At 37.3% G+C, this 20743-nt stretch overlaps 1 protein-coding gene across 3 annotated transcripts in view; it reads right to left on the reverse strand.

The window, feature by feature from the left end:
* Positions 1-14510, reverse strand: part of LOC118573087 (SPHK1 interactor, AKAP domain containing) — a 162072-nt gene extending 147562 nt beyond the window's left edge. For all 3 annotated transcript variants that reach the window (XM_036173145.1, XM_036173146.1, XM_036173143.1), the window contains exon 1: positions 14407-14510. In XM_036173145.1, the coding sequence (XP_036029038.1) occupies positions 14407-14438 (32 nt within the window). In that variant the 5' untranslated portion in view covers positions 14439-14510. The remainder of the gene's footprint in view (positions 1-14406) is intronic.
* Positions 14511-20743: the final 6233 nt, after the last annotated feature.

Consider the following 20743-nt stretch of genomic DNA (forward strand, 5'->3'; position numbering starts at 1 on the left):
CTCTGACCTCAAGGCAACTTTATTGACATACAAATAAAATCACATTTCAATACAAATAAAATATCACTATACTCCCCTATTAGTATACTAGTATTTTTGAACACTAGTGTCTGTTGTGGCAAATTAACATCAGGACTATTGTTAGTTAAATAATTTTATCTGTCACTTTAGGTAGTTTACCTCTACATAGTATTGAGGAACATACATCAAAGTGAAGACAACTCACTAAGACTCATGTAAAAAAATGGAAAAGGGGAAGAGAGACAAGAGATGTACAAAACACTACAAAGAAACACGGAAACTATGTGATGATGATGCTCTAAGATACCCATGGAGCTTACAATGCCTCAATACCAGAAACCAAGGATAATGAGATAGTTGAAATACCAGAAATCATTTGAGAGGCATACTTTTAAAAAATGATCAAATCAGTATATAAGGATTCCAATAAGCTCCAAATGAAGTAAGAGAACTAATTTAGGATGTAGATAAGAAATTTATCAAAATGGATGAAATGAAATGGTCAGAAATTTAGAGGAAAACTTCAAAGCCATGAAGGAAAGCCTTAGTCATAAAACTGAGACTGACAAAAAAAATCTAATTCTGTAAATGAGAGTTAATCAAATGAAGAACACAATGGGAGTCATAGAAAAGAACAAGAAGAAGATTTCCATGGATAGAGAATTTGATGAAATACTATACTGAGACATCTAAAGAAAAATAATTATACACATGACCAAAACTTTCTATGACTCTGGAATGAGTTCAAAAGACTAAATCTAAGAATACACATTATAGAAGGCATGCAGATAGAATATAAAGGCATAGGTTATTTACTCAATAAAATTATGACAGAAAAAATCCAAACGCAAGAAAGAAATATAAAACTAAAGACACAAGACTTTTAGAACTCAAATAGAGATGACTAGAGAAGACTGTCTCTATACCTATAGTCAAAATGTCAAAACATCGAAGAAAAGAAACTATGAAAATCCACATGGGAAAAATGTCAAGTCTTTGAAAATGGAAAAAACACAAGAATAATATTCAATCACTTAACAGTTATTCTAGTAGCTAGAAAGGTATGAATCATGTACAGCAATTTCTGAAAGCAAATAACCACCACATAAGATTGTTATATCCAGTAAACTTCTCCCATAAAATGGAGAAGTAAGAACATCACAAGCCAACACATGCTAAAGCCATTTCTGACAATGACTGAAGCATCAAGGAAAACAGTTAAAGCAATATTGTATATAGATGAAAGAGGAAGAGAAGGAGGAGTAATAAGAAGGAGATAGGAGGAGGAGGAGAAGGAGGAGGAGGAGGAAGAAAGAAGAAAACATTCATGAGAGCACAGGAAAGAATACATTTCAGGAGAACAAATGAGAAAAGAAGAGCCAGCAAGGAAATCATCATGTCTAGACAGTAAACCAGCAAACTTCGGACATGGGTGGGAAAGGAAAACACTAAATAGCAGCATTTCAACTGAGAACAACAATAAAAAGAAAATAAAACTATTGAAAATAGCAAACTTCTCAATAATAACCTTAAAAACACATAAACTTAACTTTGCCTTTTCAGACTAGTTGTTTTAATTAATATCAAGCTCTAATTATCTGTTGTCTCAAAGAAACACATCTGATTGGCAAAGACAGAGAGTTAAAGGATATAAACTATCCTGTCAAAAAATGTAAGCTGAAAATGAGTGAGCATAGCTATTCTCACATTTGACAAAGTAAATTTCAAGCTAAAACTACTCAGAAGATATAAGGAAAATCTTTACATAGTAAACAATAGAAGCATTCTTTAAGAAGGTTTTGTAAGATACATAATAGTTATCATGATGATGGTACAGATGATTATTATCACCATCAACTCATTTTAACATATGCAAGTAAATAAGTATAATGCACCACATAAATAGACTTACAGAAACAATATGATTATCTTAATAGATACAGGGAAAAAAGCTAAGGATTTCAACATCCATTCATGATAATGCTCCAAAAGAAATGTGAAATAGAAAGAACATATCTCAGCATAATAAACCTATATAGGACAATGTAGTTGGAAGTTTTCCTGTGTCCTGCCCGGTCTGCAGCTGCTCAGACCCAGTAGACACACAGAGGCTTATACTAATTATGAACTTATGGCTATTAGCTCAGGCTTATTATTGACTAGCTTTTACACTTAAACTAATCAGTAATTCTTATCTATGTTTAGCCACATGACTTGGAACATTTTCTCAGTTCTGCCTTGTCATCTTGCCTCCTCTGTATCTGGCTGATGACTCCTGACTCAGCCCTCCTCTTCCCAGAATTCTCCTCTCTACTTGCCATGCCTATACTTCCTGCCTGCCTACTGCCAATCTGCACTTTATTTATCAACCAAATTAGAGCAACACATATTTGTAGCATACAGAATGACATCCCACAGCACTTCCCCTTTTCTGTCTAATCAAAAAGGAAGGTTTTAACTTTAACATAGTAAAATTACATAAAACAAAAGAGTTATCAAGCAAGAATTACATTTACAATATCTAGTCTATTTGTATTTGGCAAATTCAAAGAAATTATTCTATCTATTCTATATTTCTGAGTCTAATGTTTCATATCTAATTTATCTGTTATCATAACCGAAGAAAATTATAACTATCTAGTATTCAATTACATCAAAGACCCCAGAAGATATAATATTACCCAAGTAAACAGGAAGTGCATTGTAGGCAAGTTCCAAAAATCTAGAATGACAGACAGCTGGCTGCCTGGACAGTCACCCAAAGCTCCTCTGCAATGTTGGGGCATCCATCTTCAGCCTATGGGTCTAGAGATTTTTAATCATTTATCCTTGTGTCACATAGAATATCTGGCAGTCTCCTCTGTGAAGCAGGAATCTGAAGAACCATCTCATCTTGCAAAGTTCAGTGGGCACCTTCCTATGGGTCCTGCATGTCCACTTTACACAACATACTGTCAAGCAGTTGATGCAAGGGCACTCTTTTGCCCAGTGGCTAACTTTTGCCACAAAGAAAGCAAACTCCATAATGAGTTTCTTCAATGCCCATTATCTTTTCTGACGTAAATTGGTGCTGCCAGGAGCAGACATGTCTCAATGTCCAGAAAGTCTAAGCTTTTAAAACATTTTAAATTCCATATTCTGTAGGTCTTTGAAGTGTTTGAAGATTACCTACCTAATCAAAATATATCTATATATACCTAGAAAATTTAACTAACATGACTATAAGTTTGATTATCATAGATGACTAATTATTAATCTGTATTTCTTAATTATCCATTACAATTTAAATGAGTTACATAAACATAATACTTTAAACAAGAGTAAAAAAAATATATATATAGTATAACAAAATTAACTTTAAATTTCTAATGAACTAAAATTTATGGCAATTTAAAACATTTTACACAAGTTGTTACTCATTAAAATTAGATTCAATAATGTACCCTTTTATCCTATCATATCTATACTATCCCCTTTTCTTTTTTAGAAAGAGATTGTATTTATAATTAACCTGCTTTAAATAAAAATGGACATTCATAAACAATATTTTGGGAATTTGGGCGTAGCTTCTCATACTAATTCCTGTTGGATAAGGGCACTGACAATCTTATGGAGATCCTGAGAAAATTAAGAATTATGGTCAAGTCCTGACTGGAGTAGTCTGTGACACTGTATTCTCTGAGCCAATTGCCTTGAAGCTGATATGGATGTTGGAACATCTGGAGACCTCTCAGGGGGTCTTCCTTGATCAAACCATGCAAGCCTGGAAACAATCCACAGGTCCTCATCTTCTGTGGAAACAAAAGCAGAACCTCTTTTCTGAAGCAACATAACCTTAGATCCATGTTGTTTTGAAGTATATATAGGCTTAATTCAGTAGCCTTTACAATCAAATGTCTTTCTGCAGTTAAAACTCCAAAAGACAATATAATCTAGATTCTCTGTATAATTTTCATCTTTACATGGCTTATTTTTTATAATACTTTTACTTTCTCTTTAATGATTTTATTTTTTAAAACTTTCTATTTCTTTATTTAACTATTTATATTCCTTTTCCTCTCTCTTCCAAGACCATGTATGTTTTTAAACACATTGTAAACTGTTTAGGGATTATCCCATCTGAATCTGTCTTATTGTGAATGAATCTATTGCTTTAAACTGCAGCTGAAATGTCAGCTTTGGCTGCTAGCTCCACCCACCTCAGCTTTCCAACATGGTAGAACTATGTTTACCACCAGCTCTGGAGGAATCATGTTCATTGCTGACTTTGTGAAGCAGTGAGTCTATACTTCCATTCAGCAGCATGTAGGCCAACCCCCCCCCCCTTTTTTTTTCTGTACTAGCAAAAGCTAAATCCACCATGCAGCATACTGTGCGGCTTGGAGATGCCTCTGTGTACAATGGCAGTAACCCACTATGCTGCAGGTCAAGCCCACACATTGCTGCAAACTCATTGTACTGTAGCCCACAGCTTGCCTGAGAGACACAACTAGGAAGCTGTTTTTAGCTCTATTTTATAATCTTTTTTTTTTCAAAGCTTTTTCAGGTTTTAGGTGGAAACTCTTGTTCCACGTTGGGCTGCCAAATGTAGTTGAAAGTTTTCCTGTGTCCCACCTGATCCTGCAGCCACTCAGACCCAAATAAACACATAGAGGCTTATATTATTTCCAAACTATATGGCCTAATGGCTCAGGCATCTTGCTATCAAGCTCTTACATCTTAAATTAGCCCATTTCTATAAATCTATACTTTACTATGTGGCTTGTGGTAGTTTATATCTTGCTTATTCTTCTAGCGGCTAGCAGCGTATCCTCTGTTGTTTTTCCTTCCTCTATCTCTAGTTGGAATGTCCCACCTAACCTTATTCTGCCTCACCATTGGCCAAACAGATTTATTTATCAACCAATTAGAGCAACACATATTCACAGTGCACAGAATGACATCCCACAGCACTTCCCCTTTTCTTTCTAATAAAAAAGGAAGGTTTTAACTTTGGGGCCAAATGTAATTGGAAGTTTTCCTGTGTCCCATCCAGTCTGCAGACACACAGAGGCTTATATTAATTATGAACTGTATGGCCATTAGCTCAGGCTTATTACTAACTAGCTCTTACACTTAAATTAACCCATAATTCTTATCTATGTTTAGCCATGTGGCTTGCTACCTTTTCTTAGTTCTGCCTTGTCATCATGCTTCCTCTGTGTCTGACTGGTGACTCCTGACTCAGACCTTCCTCTTCCCAGAATTCTTCTTTCTGCTTGTCCCACCTATATTTCCTGCCCAGCTACTGGCCAATCAACATTTTATTTATCAACCAAATCAGAGCAACATATATTCACAGCATACAGAATGACATCCCACAGTAGGACAAACCTACAAACAACATTCTACTAAATAAGGAAAAACTGAAACTCAACAAGGCAAAGATGTTCATTCTTCCTACTACTCAATGTAGTACTAACATGTTAGCTAGACCAATTATACCAGAGAAAAATAAAAGAGGTACAAATAGGAAATGGAGAAGTCAAATTATCCGTACTTACAATTGACATAATCTTACACTTAAAAACAAAACAAGACAAACAAACCCCCAAAAGAGAATTCTTAAATCTTCTAAATTTTTTCAGCAAGTAGCAGAATACAATATCAACATACAAAACCATTATCTTTTCTACACACTAGTGACAAACTTGCCATAAAGAGAATGAGGAAATTATCAGAATCACAATATCCTTGAAAAAAAATAAATAAATAATCTACTAACTACAACCAAGGAGCTAAAAGACCTCTAAAACAAAAGCTTTAGGACAATGAAGAAAAAACTTGAAAGATACTGGAAGACAGAAAGACCTTCCTGTCTCATTGATTGGCACACTTAACATTTTGAAAATAGTATATTATCAAAGGGGCTAGAAATTCAAGAATAAAATTCTAAAATGCTCTTCAGAGAACTAGAAAAAAGTAGAAGCCTAAAAATTCATAAATTAAAATTCATGAGGAGGCACAAGGGACCCACACATACACAAGCCAAAACATTCCTAATCAGAAATAACAATGATGTAGAAATCCTAATACAATATGAGAAATACATCAATGGAACAGAATAAATAACCAAGAAATAAATCCACACAGATTCAATTATCTCTATATTTTTTGACAAAATTATTAAAAAGACACATTGAAAATAGGGCAATATCTTTAACAATTATTGGGAAAATACATCTATCCCTAATTTTCAACAAAAGCAACAAAAACACATTCTAAAGATCACAGCATCCTCAACAAATGGTGCTAGCTAGATATGCATGTGGTGCAAAACAAAACTAGATTCAGATTTTTTATCCAGTTCAAAGTATATCTTTGTGACTGAAGAGATGACTCTGAGGTTAAGAGCACTAGGTGTTCTTGTAGAGGACCCAGGTTTGGTTCCTAGAAGCTATATCTGTCTATTTTGTCCAGGGCATCTGATAGCCTCTTCTAGCTTTCACAGGTACAAACATTCACAGATTGTATATATACCCACTCAGATATATACATATACTGATGTAGCACTAATTCTAATTGGTCTTAATAATAAAAACCTGCAGCCAGTTATCAGGTTAAATGCTGAAATATCAGAGAAGCAAAGGAGCTAGCCAGTAGAGAGACTTCTTCCCTCTACTGAATCCTCAGACTGAAAGGGATTGAACTCCTGTCTCCTTCCACCTTATATTGCTCTCTCCACCCTGCCATATCACTTCCTGTCTCCACCTCCCTAGTACTGGCATTAAAGGAGTGAGCATTCACCTGTTTCTCTTTTAGACTGGATCAATCTCATCTTTCAGCATTTATCTCAATATCTGACTCTGGGTTTGTATTATTAAGACAAATTAGAAATCATGCTACATACAAAAAATGAAAATAGTATTAATTTTAATATTCTTTTGTTTTAATATTTATTTTATATTATTTAACAATATAAATGAAAAATAATTAATAAGAATTGTATATAAGATCTAATGTTGAAACTGCTAGCAGGAATCCAAGAAAAAAAATCAAGATAAGCATAGATTAGAACTCTTTGAAAAGGTCTCTAATATCACATAAATAATTATAATGACAGTAATAAGCAAATTACATTACATTAAATTTAAAAACTTTCCACACCCAAGAAAACAACCATCAGAATGAACAGTCAGCTTACAGAATAGTTTAAAAAAAAAAAAAAGCGAAACAAACAACAAAAAAAGTCTGTATATAGTAGATAGTTTTTTTGTTTGTTTGGTTGGTTTTTTGTTTTGTTTTTTCGAGACAGGGTTTCTCTGTGTAGCTTTGCGCCTTTCCTGGAACTCACTTTAGAGACCAGGCTGGCCTCGACGAACTCACAGTGATCTGCCTGCCTCTGCCTCCTGAGTGCTGGGATTAAAGGCGTGCACCACCACTGCCCGGCTCAGTAGATAGTTTTTTTAATGTCTAGAATACATAAAAACTGCAAAATCTCAATACAAGAAAAACAAACCTTCCAATCAACAAATGGGCTAATAAACTCACAAAGAGTTTTCAACAGAAAAACACAGAAACGGCTGGCAAATATTTGAGAAAGATTCAGCATTGCTAGCTGCCAAAAATGGAGATTAAAACTATCTCAAGGTTTTAATCTCATCCTAGTTAGAATGGCTAACATCAGGAAATAAATACAGCAAATGCTGGTGAAGATGAGGACAATGACCAACCCTGGTGCACAGCTGGGAAAAACATAAACTTCTGTAGTCACTCTAGAAAGCCTTATGGAAGGGTCTCAAAGGAAACAAAAAGCTCAAAATAGGACTAGTGCAGCTACTCTACTGCTGGCCAGACAATTAATTGTGCCTCTATTGCTATTGCTGCACTACTCAAAATGACTAAGGAGCAGGAACCAGCCTGGATGTTTACCACCTGAAGAATGGATAAGGAAAATGCGGTAAATGAAACCACAGTTGCACTTTATTCATCCACAAGAACACATGAAATGATGAAACTTTCAGGAAAATAGGTGGAATCAGAAGTCATTACTACCTTCAGAAAGGCAAACACTCCATGTTCACTGTTATATGTTATACATATATGTTATACATACATACATATATATATATATATATATATATATATATATATATATATACACATATACTTGTATGGAGGAGGAATAGATGATGAAATTATAAAGGGGATCATGAGAGAAGAGGTTTTTAGAAGAAGAGGGAACCAAAAAAACCTAGACATGGAAATGAAGGAAGGGGGCCATCAGGAGATACACCAGGGGTTGGGGGAGGGGATAGAAGGAGGATCAAGAAGAAGAAAATATGTAAGAAAATGTCACAGTGAAGCCCTGCATTTTGCACACTAACCCCCAAACTACTGTAAATAGCTTTCAACTTTGAATTCTATCCTTTTTGTTTTGTTGTTTTTCAAGACAAGGTTTCTCTGTGTAGACCTGGCTGTCCTGGAACTCCGAGATCTACCTGCCTCTGCCTCCTACATGCTGGGATTAAAGGCATGCACCACCACTGCCCAGCTTGAACTCTATTCTTATAAAGAATTTTTTTTTCAGAAAGTCAAGGAGAAATAAGCTTTATTTGATGAGCTGAGCAGAACATTCATGACTGACAGGCCTTCTGCACAGGAAATATTAAAGGAAATCTTTGAAGAGAAGCTATATAACATAGATAAAAATCCCAACTCCATGCAAGCAAAGTATCAAAAACTTCAGAAATGAAGGAAAAACAATCAAATTCATTTTTTAAGTTTCTGATTATTCTGAAATATGATGCTTTAATATAATCATAAGAGTTCAGTGTTGATGTCACTTATAAAATTAAAATATATGCCAACCAAAGGCTAAAATATCAGAGGAGAGGTTTTGAATGTATAATTAAAACCTAGCACTGGATGTGAAGTGCTACATTATAATTTGAAAGTAAATTCTGATTAATTAAAGATATGTATTCTAAACTCTGGTGTATCAACTTTTGCTTTTGCAAAATATAAATAGGAAATCAGTAGAGGAGTTAGCATGGAATTATAAACATTTTCCAATTAACCTCAAATAAAACAGAGAAGAGAAAAAAGTAAAGTAAAAAAATTGCAGATTTCAGTCTAGCCCCATATATAATAATAATGAACATGAGTGAAATAGTTACATTAAAGAAAATTAGATGCTGTCTTAAAAGGTAGGTCCTAAAAACCCATCCCCAATAACTACTTTAAATATGAAGATGTAGATTAGAAAATGATAAGCCAGAAAAATCCAGAGTATCTTATTAAAATCAGTTAAAGACAAAATAAAAAGATTTATGTGTTGTTGTTGTTTGTTTTTTTAAGTATGGTGATCAGATAACCACTTCAAAGTCACTTGGTATTACTCCGTCTTCATACAAGGCTGCTTCTACTCATCTCGCAATATTCTCAAGGGCTGTTATTATCCCTTTAGTCAGGTGATGCAAATAGTCACAGAGTTCATAAAAATCTTGCTTCCAAGTAGGAAACTGATAACTGATTGGTGGTAGGACTCTGTTTTTAGGTATTAAGGTACCTTCTCTATCTAGGAGTTAGCTTGTAGAGCACTTTCTGTAAACATGTTTCTTTTCATCTGGGTATGTGTGGTGGTGGGGGATGTATCTTAAAGAGAAACCAACCCTTTTCCCAAACTCAGCTCTCTTACAGAACTATTGCTTTGGTTCTCTTACTTGCCTTAATTTATTTTTCTGTCAATGGAGTTACATGTTCATTCATATAGTACATAATTAACAGTCACTAGAAACAAAAAGGGCCTAGATGATCATTATCCCTCCATATGTCAGAATATCCAGGAGGAGCCAATGAGCACCTTAAATAGTGACAAGGACATAAACATTCCAATATCAAATGCACCACCATTTCTTCGTTCCTCCCTAAAATTACACATAGAGAAAACTCTCTTACAGTCAAAGGGCATTTCGTTGAGTAGTGCTAGCCAAGAGAGACCCTTATGGACAAGAAGTTCTCTAAAAGTTGCCTTACATGATGATTATTAACACCTGATATATACATATTTTACCAAGAGAAGAACAGAGACTGAAGCCAGGTACCCATAAAAGTTCCCAGGACAGTGAAATGTTAATGTTAGACTTCAGGAGTACTGATAAAGGTATTTTGATGAGAAATTGCTTTGAGAATTCCTGTTTCTTCATAATGTGCCCATTTCACAGATGCCTTTCCAGCATCTCAAATCTTGTACATTTGTCTAGATTCCTAACTCCAAGTTTCTCCGTCTATAGGAAGTTACTTCTGGAGTGGAAATATTCTGGTTTTAATGAACGGGGGGGGGGGGGATATGGATGTAGCTCATTGCTGGATTTGGGGAGAGAGTGTTGCATTCCATGAAAAAGCATCACCTAACACTCAGAGCTGCACATGACCCTTACCCTTTCCCCTCCATGTAAAGGGTTGAGGCTAGTGGTTCATCAGGCTCATTTGTCAGGAAGACTTAGAAATGAAGCTAGGCACCTGCATTTCTCCTTCTTTATGAATTTTAAAAAGCCTATAAACACTCACCAAAAATATACTGATGGGTGGCTTTAATTTAGTAAACAATTTGAAGTTTGCTCCAGGAAAATAAAATTGCTTTTCTCCTAGGTCCAAACAATATGAGTGATGTGTTGCTAAATTAAATTTCAGGCTGGATAAAATAAAATGACAAAATCAGTAATCCATATTTTTTTTCAAAACAAACTTTTTGTTTCTTCTCCGAAGACCCATATAAAAAGTGTATGATTAAGATAGAATCCAGGAAGCCCAACAAAACAAAAAGAATAATTCTATACTGTGTAAAAATGTAAGTGTTTATGGAGCAGATTAATTCTTCAACTTCAATTTTTTTTCAATTATGGTATAGATAGAAAATGTTTTGTTTGTAGTTTATTTCTTTTAAAAAGGTGTCTTCAAAGCTTGGTGCTTTAAGGATCATCTTGCATTTAGGCTGCCCCCATGTGTCTGAGAGTGAAGCTACCTTTGAAATTGCACCAGCATTTCCTTCTCTCCTAGTTAAGTGTGAGTTCACAGGCAATATAAGGAACTAAACAAAAAACAAACAAACAACAAAACTGGCTGTGGAGCCAGAAGAACTCCAGAGTGTCCTAGGTGCTATTTATATGGACTTCTAAATCCAATATTTGCTTTATTTAATTTTCTTCTGCTTCAGGGTTTTTGCTAGGAAGTAGAAGTAATATCTATTCTAATTAACTCCCAAGGATGTGATGATCAAATAATTTAATATATGAGATGACACTTAATAACATCCAAACGTGGTTGTGCACACAGTTACTCATGTAAATGACATTGACTTACATACGTAAAGGGTAGCTATGATACAGGAATACATGTGGTACAGGAAACACTTGGGAGAGAATGTCTGTTTTCCCCCTAAACCTCTTGTTATGTGACTTAGCAAATCAAATAAACTTCATGAAACAGCTAAGTGAAGAAATGCTCCCAATACTTTGGCTGTAAAAATAACCAAACCAAAATAAAAACCTTAGTTTTTAAAGTCATTTTATTTCTACCTGACTACTAGCCAGAAAAGAACATGAAATTCTGGGTTTATAATACATCTAATGTGAGGTTAGTTGATTTCTCTACTGCTTCATGTCCTTCTTGGAGACACTGTCTGGCTTCTATATGCAGTGACTTTTAAAAGTCTGTGATACACTTCATATGACTCATTACGTATTAGAAAAATCAAGAGCTTCACAGTCAAAATAAATTGGAACCTTTGCAAACAGAAGGTTAATAGAATATAATAACAGAACTGTCAACATTTTCTTTGTTAAAACCCCAAATTTTAATGTTACCAAATTATTATTCAAATTCCATTTTGAGATCAGTCATCACAGAGTATTGCTTGATCACTGCCCCATTTGTACATTGTTTTAAATGAGAACACCAAGAAAGTAAAAACTGCCAACAGCACAATGTATCCTGTAATTAACTCACTGTGTTCCCAAACCATGTTTTTTTTTTTTTCTCTTTGCATTGTTGAATAGATGTCTAAATTATTTTATCTTGCTTAAAAGAAATGTTGGTATTTAATCACCAGTTTAACTTGATTAAATACTGAGAATGTTTCAGATTTATAAAATAAGTGCTTGACCAATCCTTATTCTTTATTACTTGATCATTTTGCCATTTTCTCAAAAACACTCATTAGAATATCCAATTATCGGTCCTTCAAAGTTAAAGCTTTTGTAAACAAGTCTGGTAAAAACAAGGCATAGAGATACCAGTTCAAAGTCTAGCTCTGTTTTCACATACATGTGAAAAGTAAATTCTGATGGCTGCCCATGAAATCTGATGGGAGAGGAACTGTGATTTTTACACTAAAATAAAGGAATGAACAAGGATGCTGCAGTAGATGACTTAGGGGAAATGTGTTGTTCCTTGGTAAGTAAGTGGTAAGATTTGAAAGGTTTGTTTCTGGAGACATGCCATAAAGATTCAGATATGGGGCTTTAAGTAGTTTACTCTTTAGAAAGCCACTTTTGGTACTACAGTAGAAAATACCTTAATAAATTATTGGCATGGTATACTTCTAATATTTTAGAAAGGGTTTAAAGGAAATTAAGTCATGATTGAGCCATAGTCTTGGCAGCCTGAGAAGGTGGATTTACAGTATGGTGTTTGTTATGAAAAGCACCTCTTTTGGAATGCAGGGACCACTTAGTTCCTCATTTCAATTTGTGGAGAGTGAGGTGAAGAAACTGAGGACTGAATTTAGGGCCCCATACATGCAAAGCTAGAGCTCTATAAATGAGCTCTAGCTCTCTAGCCCTCAACATGTCAATTCTAAGGACCATTTCTCCAGGCAGTAAACAGTAAAATCCTCTTTTAAAACGTGTTACACGCTTACCTCAAATCAACAGCACTGGTCATGTTTTAAGCTTTTAAAATCTTCCCTCCTACAGCACTTGCTTGCTTTTTCAGACACTATTAGGTCAGAATAGAGGGACTCAGTGGTCCTTTATTCCTGTTTGAGTCAGAGTTAGAGACTCTCTTAAGAGATGCCCCAGGCACTGTTTAGAAACCTCAGAGCACTTTGCTAAATCCACAGAGGTGGGTGATGGCTGTGAAACTGGGAAGGCTGGTTCGATAACACAGCACAAACACTTGAGACTGTAGATGGCAAGCTCTGATCCCTTGAAAGGCAATATCTAACCTCCTGTACGCTCAGCCCTGTTTCAGCTACCCTGTCTTGGCTACTGGGTATGAGTGAGCCGTAACCTGTCAGTATTGGGTCTTACTATGTTTCAGTTCAATATCAGAACTCTAGTTCCAAGTTTTGTCAGTGTTGGGTTGGTTAGGGGTGGGTGCGGGTAGGGGGGGGGGGTGGAATGAGGGTGGGATAGGAAGTTAACAAGATCAGCACTGAGCCCTGTGAGACTAAAAGTGAGGCTGTAATGGATGGCAGCCTGACACTTTAGGCTGTTGCATTTAGCAGTGCTAGGAGCTCTAGGTGACTTGTGAATGCTCAGCTCCATGCTGGGCAGAGGACAGGGGGCTCAAAGCTACCTAATCAGCAGGGGAACCACCCCGGAGCTACAGCCCCTATTCGTTCCAGAGATTTATCGGGAGAAGAACAAAAATCATAGGTTCTTGAATTCTCTGGCTGGGTCTGGCGGTGAGCAGAACCGGAGCAGTGGGAAGGATGACAGGAAGAGACCAAACAACAAAACATTTTAACTGCACCTCTCAGGTGGCTGTGCTTACCTGTGTGCGGAGGGCACTCGGGGACTGGGGTGGGATTGGTGAGCGCTTTAGAGATGCTAAAGGACTGAGGAGGATGGAGGTCTCTGCCCAGGATTACAGGTGGGCTCAGGTGTCAGTGAGAGAGCGAAGAGATCTACCCACAACGCCACACGACACTGTACCTCACCCCAAAGCCCCCAACACTAGCCTAGGTCAAGATCAATGGAACTGGAGATTAATCGGCTTTGGTCTTGATCCTTCTGGTCCCTGTCCCCCACCCAGGAAACGATTCCACGGCAAGGCGCGAAACTGCTCCAGGTAACACACACTTAAAAGTCCAGTTCCCCAGGTATCTCTTCGGGCAGAGGAGACCTCAATCCTCCAGCCTTAGAGGGAGGCACCTAGCTCTTCTCCACCCGGTGCAGCTCCAGCACAAGGGCCCCACCCAGCCCGGAGCCCAGTGGGGTAGCTAACAGGGACCCAGGTTCCCTGAAGGCTGATAACCACCTCTCCTAGAGCACAGAACCAACTTCTCCACGGATCTCTCTAGCAGAACTAATAATGATCGAAAGCCACTTTGCCTGTGGTCTCCACTGCCTAGAGGAGTTTGAGAGACATAGCGTTGGCATATGGGGAAGCGAGTCTTACCTTTGCACAGAAAGCTGGGAGTTGACATCCATAGTTGATTGCGGGTAGAGAAAAGCTGACAGCGCAGGCGAAGGCGAGGGAGCCTGAGCGCCCTGCGCGGAGACAGAGACGCGCAGGCGGGAGCAGCGGTGTCCGAGACCCGCAGCAGAGACTGAGGCTCGCTCCTCCCTGGCCACCGAACGCTGCAGAGACGTCCTGGTGGCGCCTCCTGTGGTCTGCTTCAGATCTTAGAGACTGCTGGGTGGACACAACCCTTCAGCCCAATTCCCGCCTCCCTCCTAGGTCTCATCTCAGGCGACTGACTGCTGAGCCTTACACTGTCGCTCCCGGCAGCACCCCCAGCCCCCGCCCAAATCCACTCCCTGCCCCTCGCTTTCTCTGATGAACACCAGGTGTGAGCCCTGAAGTTGCTCATCCGCTTGGCTGCATTCACATGCTCACTTCTGGCGATTTCGGTTTCCCGCTGTCTTCACTGGTGGTGCACGCTCCCCCTGGAAGCCTCGGTGTGACTTGTCCTCTGCAACAGAACCGGAGAAGCGTGTGTGGTCACTTGTGCCAATGCACCCAGTTCTTTTGCTTTGCTTTAAGCATCCTGTCCTGTTTCTAATTCTCACCCGTCTTCATGTAACTAACTCATTTTCCTTAAATCAGACTTGCGGCCTTTCACCTGTTAGACCCTAGGAGCAGGAAAAGGTCTCAAATCTAGCGACAGCTTTCAGGGGCAGCTTTCACAACCTGAATGCAAGCTTCCCTGATGCTCTGTTTGTCTGCCTAGCATCGCTTTGAGCAGAAGCAGCCTTTATTTTTTTTTTTTAAAGAAGAAAGGAATCAAGACAGTGGTGGTAGCAACTGTCTATTAAGATGAGGCATGGAGCGTTCTGCCCTTTCCTTTTTAATTGAAAAGCAAACTAAAAATGAAAGTCCTGGGACTTCTAGGAATGGGAAGATGGAATAAATATACCCCCCACACACTTTGCCTCTTGCAAGTATAACCAGAGCTCTCCATATTTTGAACTGTATAAAGCAGAAAGCTGGAAAGAAGCGTGGAGACCAGCTAGGGGCCTGAACATGCAAGGAATGCGGTGGGGGTCTCTAGCCAAACGACAGACAGTCCAGCCAGGAAGAAAATATATAGATACCTGCTTCATGATGGCAGAATGTTGGAGAAAATCCCACTCTGAATTGTAGAACAAGAGGCTAAGGGGAAAGTCTATGTTTCAATGTCCTGGGCTAGAAGGATTAAAGTCATTCCACAGTTCAGGGAAGACTAAGTGTGGACCAGGAATTTCATCCCCTCCAGGAAGAGCATGTCCTTCCTCTTGCTCACTCTCTGCACAGCACCCATGAAGCTGACATTTACACAAACAAGCACTGACATTGGGTTCTCCTAACCAGCCACAACACCACACATCTAGGTGCCATGAGGGCAAAGTAGGTGGGGAGAGTTTTAGCTTCTACAAGCCCATAGCAACCTGTACTCATCTGCCTACCTTGATGTCTGTGGGACCTTGGTGACAATTATTTAGAGAATTTAGAGGAGGCACAGTTTAGAAGTAATGAAGTTATGCCATACCCTTGATGCACTTCACTGGAGACACAGTCACAGGAATATCAGTGAGGCCAGAAGGGAACCTGGGGTCCCCACCTTTCGAGGGAGACAGGGGAGTTTGTACACAGTCATGCAAAGAGTGAAAGTGATCTTAGGAGACTCCAGGGAATACCCTTTGGCAAAGACGGTGCATGATGCAGTCACACTGCCACCCAGGAGAAGAATGTTGAGCAATAAGCTGGAAAAGTCAAGGAAGGAGCCTTCTCCATGTGTGTCACAAGGAACATGGCTCTATTGAAATCTTTGTTTTGGACTTCTAGTCTTCAAAAGTGCAAAAACAATACATGTCTGTGTCTTAAATTGTCCTCAGCATGATAGTTGGTTAAGACAGCTGCAGAAAATATATTTTGTAAACTATATTATGTAAAATATTGGTACAACATAGATACATTTGATCTGAGGAGGCCCAAACCTATTAAGGAAATTGAATTTTTAATTAGAGAAAGTCCTCCCCCAAACTGAAATCTCAAGCCAGGTGGTGGTGGTGCACACCTTTAATCCCAGCACTTACTCTGGAGGCAGAAGCAGGTGGATCTCTGTGAGTTCAAGGCCAGTCTGGCTACAGAGTAAGGTCTATGAGAGGTGCAAAGCTACACAGAGAAACCCTGTCTCAAAAAACCAAAAACAAACAAACACACACACAAAAAAACCCCTGAAATCTCCAATGGTTTCATTAAAGAATTCTTTCAAATATTTAAAGATAACACTAACCTGGCACAATTTCTTTTATGAGGCATATGAAGAGTGAATCCTAATTCATTTTATGAGGGTAGTGTGTCTAGAAACCCAAATCAGAGAAAGATAAACAGGCGAGCAATTGTTACAGGCTAACAATTCAGACAAAACAAAACAAAACAAAAAAACCCTTAGCAAAACACCAACAAATGAAATTCAACAATAAGTTATAAGTATACACTCAAGTAGAATTATTTTTTAAAAATTTTATATATTTTTTAAATTGTGTGTGCATGTGTGTGTGTGTGTGCGTGTGCATGTGTGTGTTTAATGTGCTCATGTTCATGAAGGCTAGAAGAGGGCACTGGGCCCCTTGGAGCTAGAATAATAGGCAGTTATGAGCCATGAGCCACCTGACATGGGCACTGGGAACTGAACCTGGGTCCTTTGGAGGAACAGTATGCTCTCAACTACTGCTCTTTATCCTTACAGTAGGAATTATTTTAAGGGTGTGAGGATAGTTTTAAATTTGAAAATTGCGTTGGTCACTATAATTTACTGTATTAACATGTAGAAAGAAAAAAATATATGATCCTATTTGTTAAAGAAAAAAAGGCAAAATCCAACATTCACATTAGATAAAAACTTTCAGAAAAATAAGAATATGATAGGAATTGGTTTGATAAAACGTGTCTACCAGAACTCCCCTCCCCCATACCTCACATCACACAGTGATGACAACATGCATGCTTCTCCCTAAACCTGGAAAGAAGACATGGTCATCCATCTTGTCTACACCCTGTCAAATTGCTCTGACTTCACAGCATTCATAACTATATATTCAGAAAACCCTCGGGAAGGGATTTTAATTAATTAATATTTAAAGTAATGTATGTATGTATTGAATCTTCGTGTGTAGTTCTTTTTTTTTTCCCTGAGACAGGGTTTCTCTGTGTAGCTTTGCGCCTTTCCTGGAACTCACTTGGTAGACCAGGCTGGCCTCGAACTCACAGAGATCTGCCTGCCTCTGCCTCCTGAGTGCTGGGATTAAAGGCGTGCGCCACCACCGCCCGGCTTCGTGTGTAGTTCTTGATATCCTGACAACTTGTGACCACCCTGCCTCAGCCTCCTGATTGCCAGGATTACAGGCATGTGACATCATGTCCAGTGAAAAATATATTGTTGATTTTTTAAAAAACAAGAATAGGATTCGAAACTGCTTGCAAAGCCTCAGGATACAAGATCAAAAGCATAAGATACTATTCTTACATACTCAAAATGACCACGTGAACACTAAAGTTAAAATATCATTTAAAGTTACCCCAAAGCAAAACAAAGAAACACTCAGACTAATATCTAATAAAAACATACACAGGACTGGTGCCTGAATGTGACAAGACTCTAATGGAAGACATCAGAGACTCTGGAGAGGGACAAACACCTGCAGTGCGAGGAATTGAAAACTCATCAGACCTCTTCAAACTCATGCTAGGTTTGACATATTCCCTATCAGCAAGGCATTTTATGGTTATTAACAAGATTATTATTAAATGTATATGGAAATGGAAGGGGACCAGAAAAGCTATACGTAAAAAAATTAAAAAGGAATAGAAATCTGTCTTTAGCACTTAAAGATATCACATGAGAGTAATTCCAGGCATATGGATGGAGGGATGAATTCAAAAATCAATGAAACAGAACAGAAAAAAAAATCGGGACATATACAACACAAATATGTCCAATGATACTTTTTAAACAAAGCTCAGGAAGAAATATGGGTGACCCTCTTCTTGCTTCCTCTTCAGATAATGCTGAAACATCTGGACACTCATGTGTTTAAAAAAAAAAAAAGATGACTGTCACCATGTAAAACACATCTTATTGTGAATCATAGACTTCAATTAAATGTCAGAAGCAAAACTCAAACCTATTTATCATAAAACATAAGCAGAAATCTTTGAGATTTAGGACTAAGCAAAAGTCTTAATTTTGACACTAAAAGCATAATATAGAAAAGGAAAATCTGCTAAATTCATCACATTATTTGATCTGAGAAACATTCAATTGAAAAGATTTAAAAATAAATTGTTAGTTGGGAGAGTATGCTTGCAAACAAGGTATTTGTTGAAAGAGTAAAACATAGGATATGTTTGTAAAATGTCTTAAAATTAAAATGCAGACAAATTTCTTTTCTAACTAGAAAATGAAGAGGGACATAAGTAGTCATTCCAGGAAAGAAGATTTACATGAAAATAAACTCACAATAAAAGATCAACATTATTGTCCATCAGAAAAATACAAACTGAAACCACTGTATCTCACCTCATACCCATCAGAATGATGAAGAGTAACAAACTCAACTATAGATTAAAAGAGTCTAACATCAGTCATCTATTACCAGTAGGAGCATAAAATATGGAAACCACTCTGTAGCAGTATGGAAGAGCTTAAAATATTAGATATGCTGCAACAGCATGGTCCAACAGTTGTGCCCTGTGTGTTTCTCAGGGAAAATAACACTGAGGTTCACAAATACTCCTTACACCAGTGTTTGTAGAAGTTTTATCACAAAGCTAGAAATAGCACAACCATCCTTCATAGGCTAATTGACTAAATAAACTGATATTCCTGAAATACTATTCATCAAAACAAAGAAGTAGTCTATCAAAACTTACAAAAGGATCTGGATGGTCCTATAGGAGATCAAATGAAAAAGTTAGTTATCTTCTATATGATTGTATTTGTCGCATGTCTGTTACACTTGTTGTGTAGTAACATGTAGCATGTTATATAACAGAAAAATTATAGAAATAGGTGCCACATTAATGGCTACTAAAGAATAAGTGGAGCAGAGCGGAAGGGAAGTAGATTTAAATAGAAATACTGTATCAACGTCAATATGATACTATACTGTGATATTGTACTATAATTTTACAATATGTTATTTTAAGGATAAACTAGATAAAAGACGCCTGGTTTCTATCTCTTTTGTTTTTCTCAGATGTATATGAAAGCAATAAGTGGAGCAGAGTGGAAGAGAACTAGATTTAAATAGAAATACTGTATCAATGTCAATATGATACTATACTGTGATATTGTGCTATAATTTTACAATGTATTATTGTAAGGATAAACTAGATAAAAGATGCCTGGCTTCTATCTCTTTTGTTTTTCTCAGATGTATATGAAAGCCCAATTATTTGAACATATAAAATTGTAAGAGAGAATATTATCTTTTATTTATGTGTATGTGTATGCATTTACATGAGCTTATATGTACCACATGCATGCATACCTGTGGAGGACAGAAGATGGCTTTAGATTCTCTGCAACTGGAGTTATAGGGAGTTTTGAGCCACTCTGTATGGGTGCTGGGAACTAAACCTGGGTCCTTTGCAATAGAAACAAATATTCTTAACCATTGAGCCATCTTTTCAGCCACTAAGAAGAAAAATAAAATATTATTTTCATATTGTCAACTGGTGCATTGCATGTAGTAAACAGCATAGAACCTATAGATAAATGTAGACGCTTATATCTGTTTTTACTTTCTTTATTGAAAGGGACAAAGGGACAATACTTCTAAAGATCGAAGTCCATTATAAGCATAGGGATGTGATAAGTAGAAGGAAGGCTATACCTATCTATATCTGTATCTATTTATCTCTATATCATCTATCTCTATATCTCTCTGTACATTAATATAATATATAAATACATAATTAATAATATATTAATATATATTTAGAACATGTTTCTAGAGTTCTATAATGAAAACATCCTTGTAACTGTATTCATTAATGATGGATATTTTTATTCTTGCTACAGGGGTTTAGGCTTTAGAAGACTAGAGTGAGGTGTTTGTATACAAACTCCACCAGGACACAAGGACACTGATTTTACCTGCTTTTTGTACTAATGGGTTTTCTCATCTAGACATTTAGGTCATATTCCTCTGTCATTCTTCATCTCATTTTTAATCTTCAAACACAATTTTTACTTACCCGGAGCTCACAGATTCAGTGAGATGAGGTGGCTAGTGAGATCCAGGGA

The sequence above is a fragment of the Onychomys torridus genome, chromosome 23 (assembly GCF_903995425.1).
Source record: "Onychomys torridus chromosome 23, mOncTor1.1, whole genome shotgun sequence".
Taxonomy (NCBI): domain Eukaryota; kingdom Metazoa; phylum Chordata; class Mammalia; order Rodentia; family Cricetidae; genus Onychomys; species Onychomys torridus.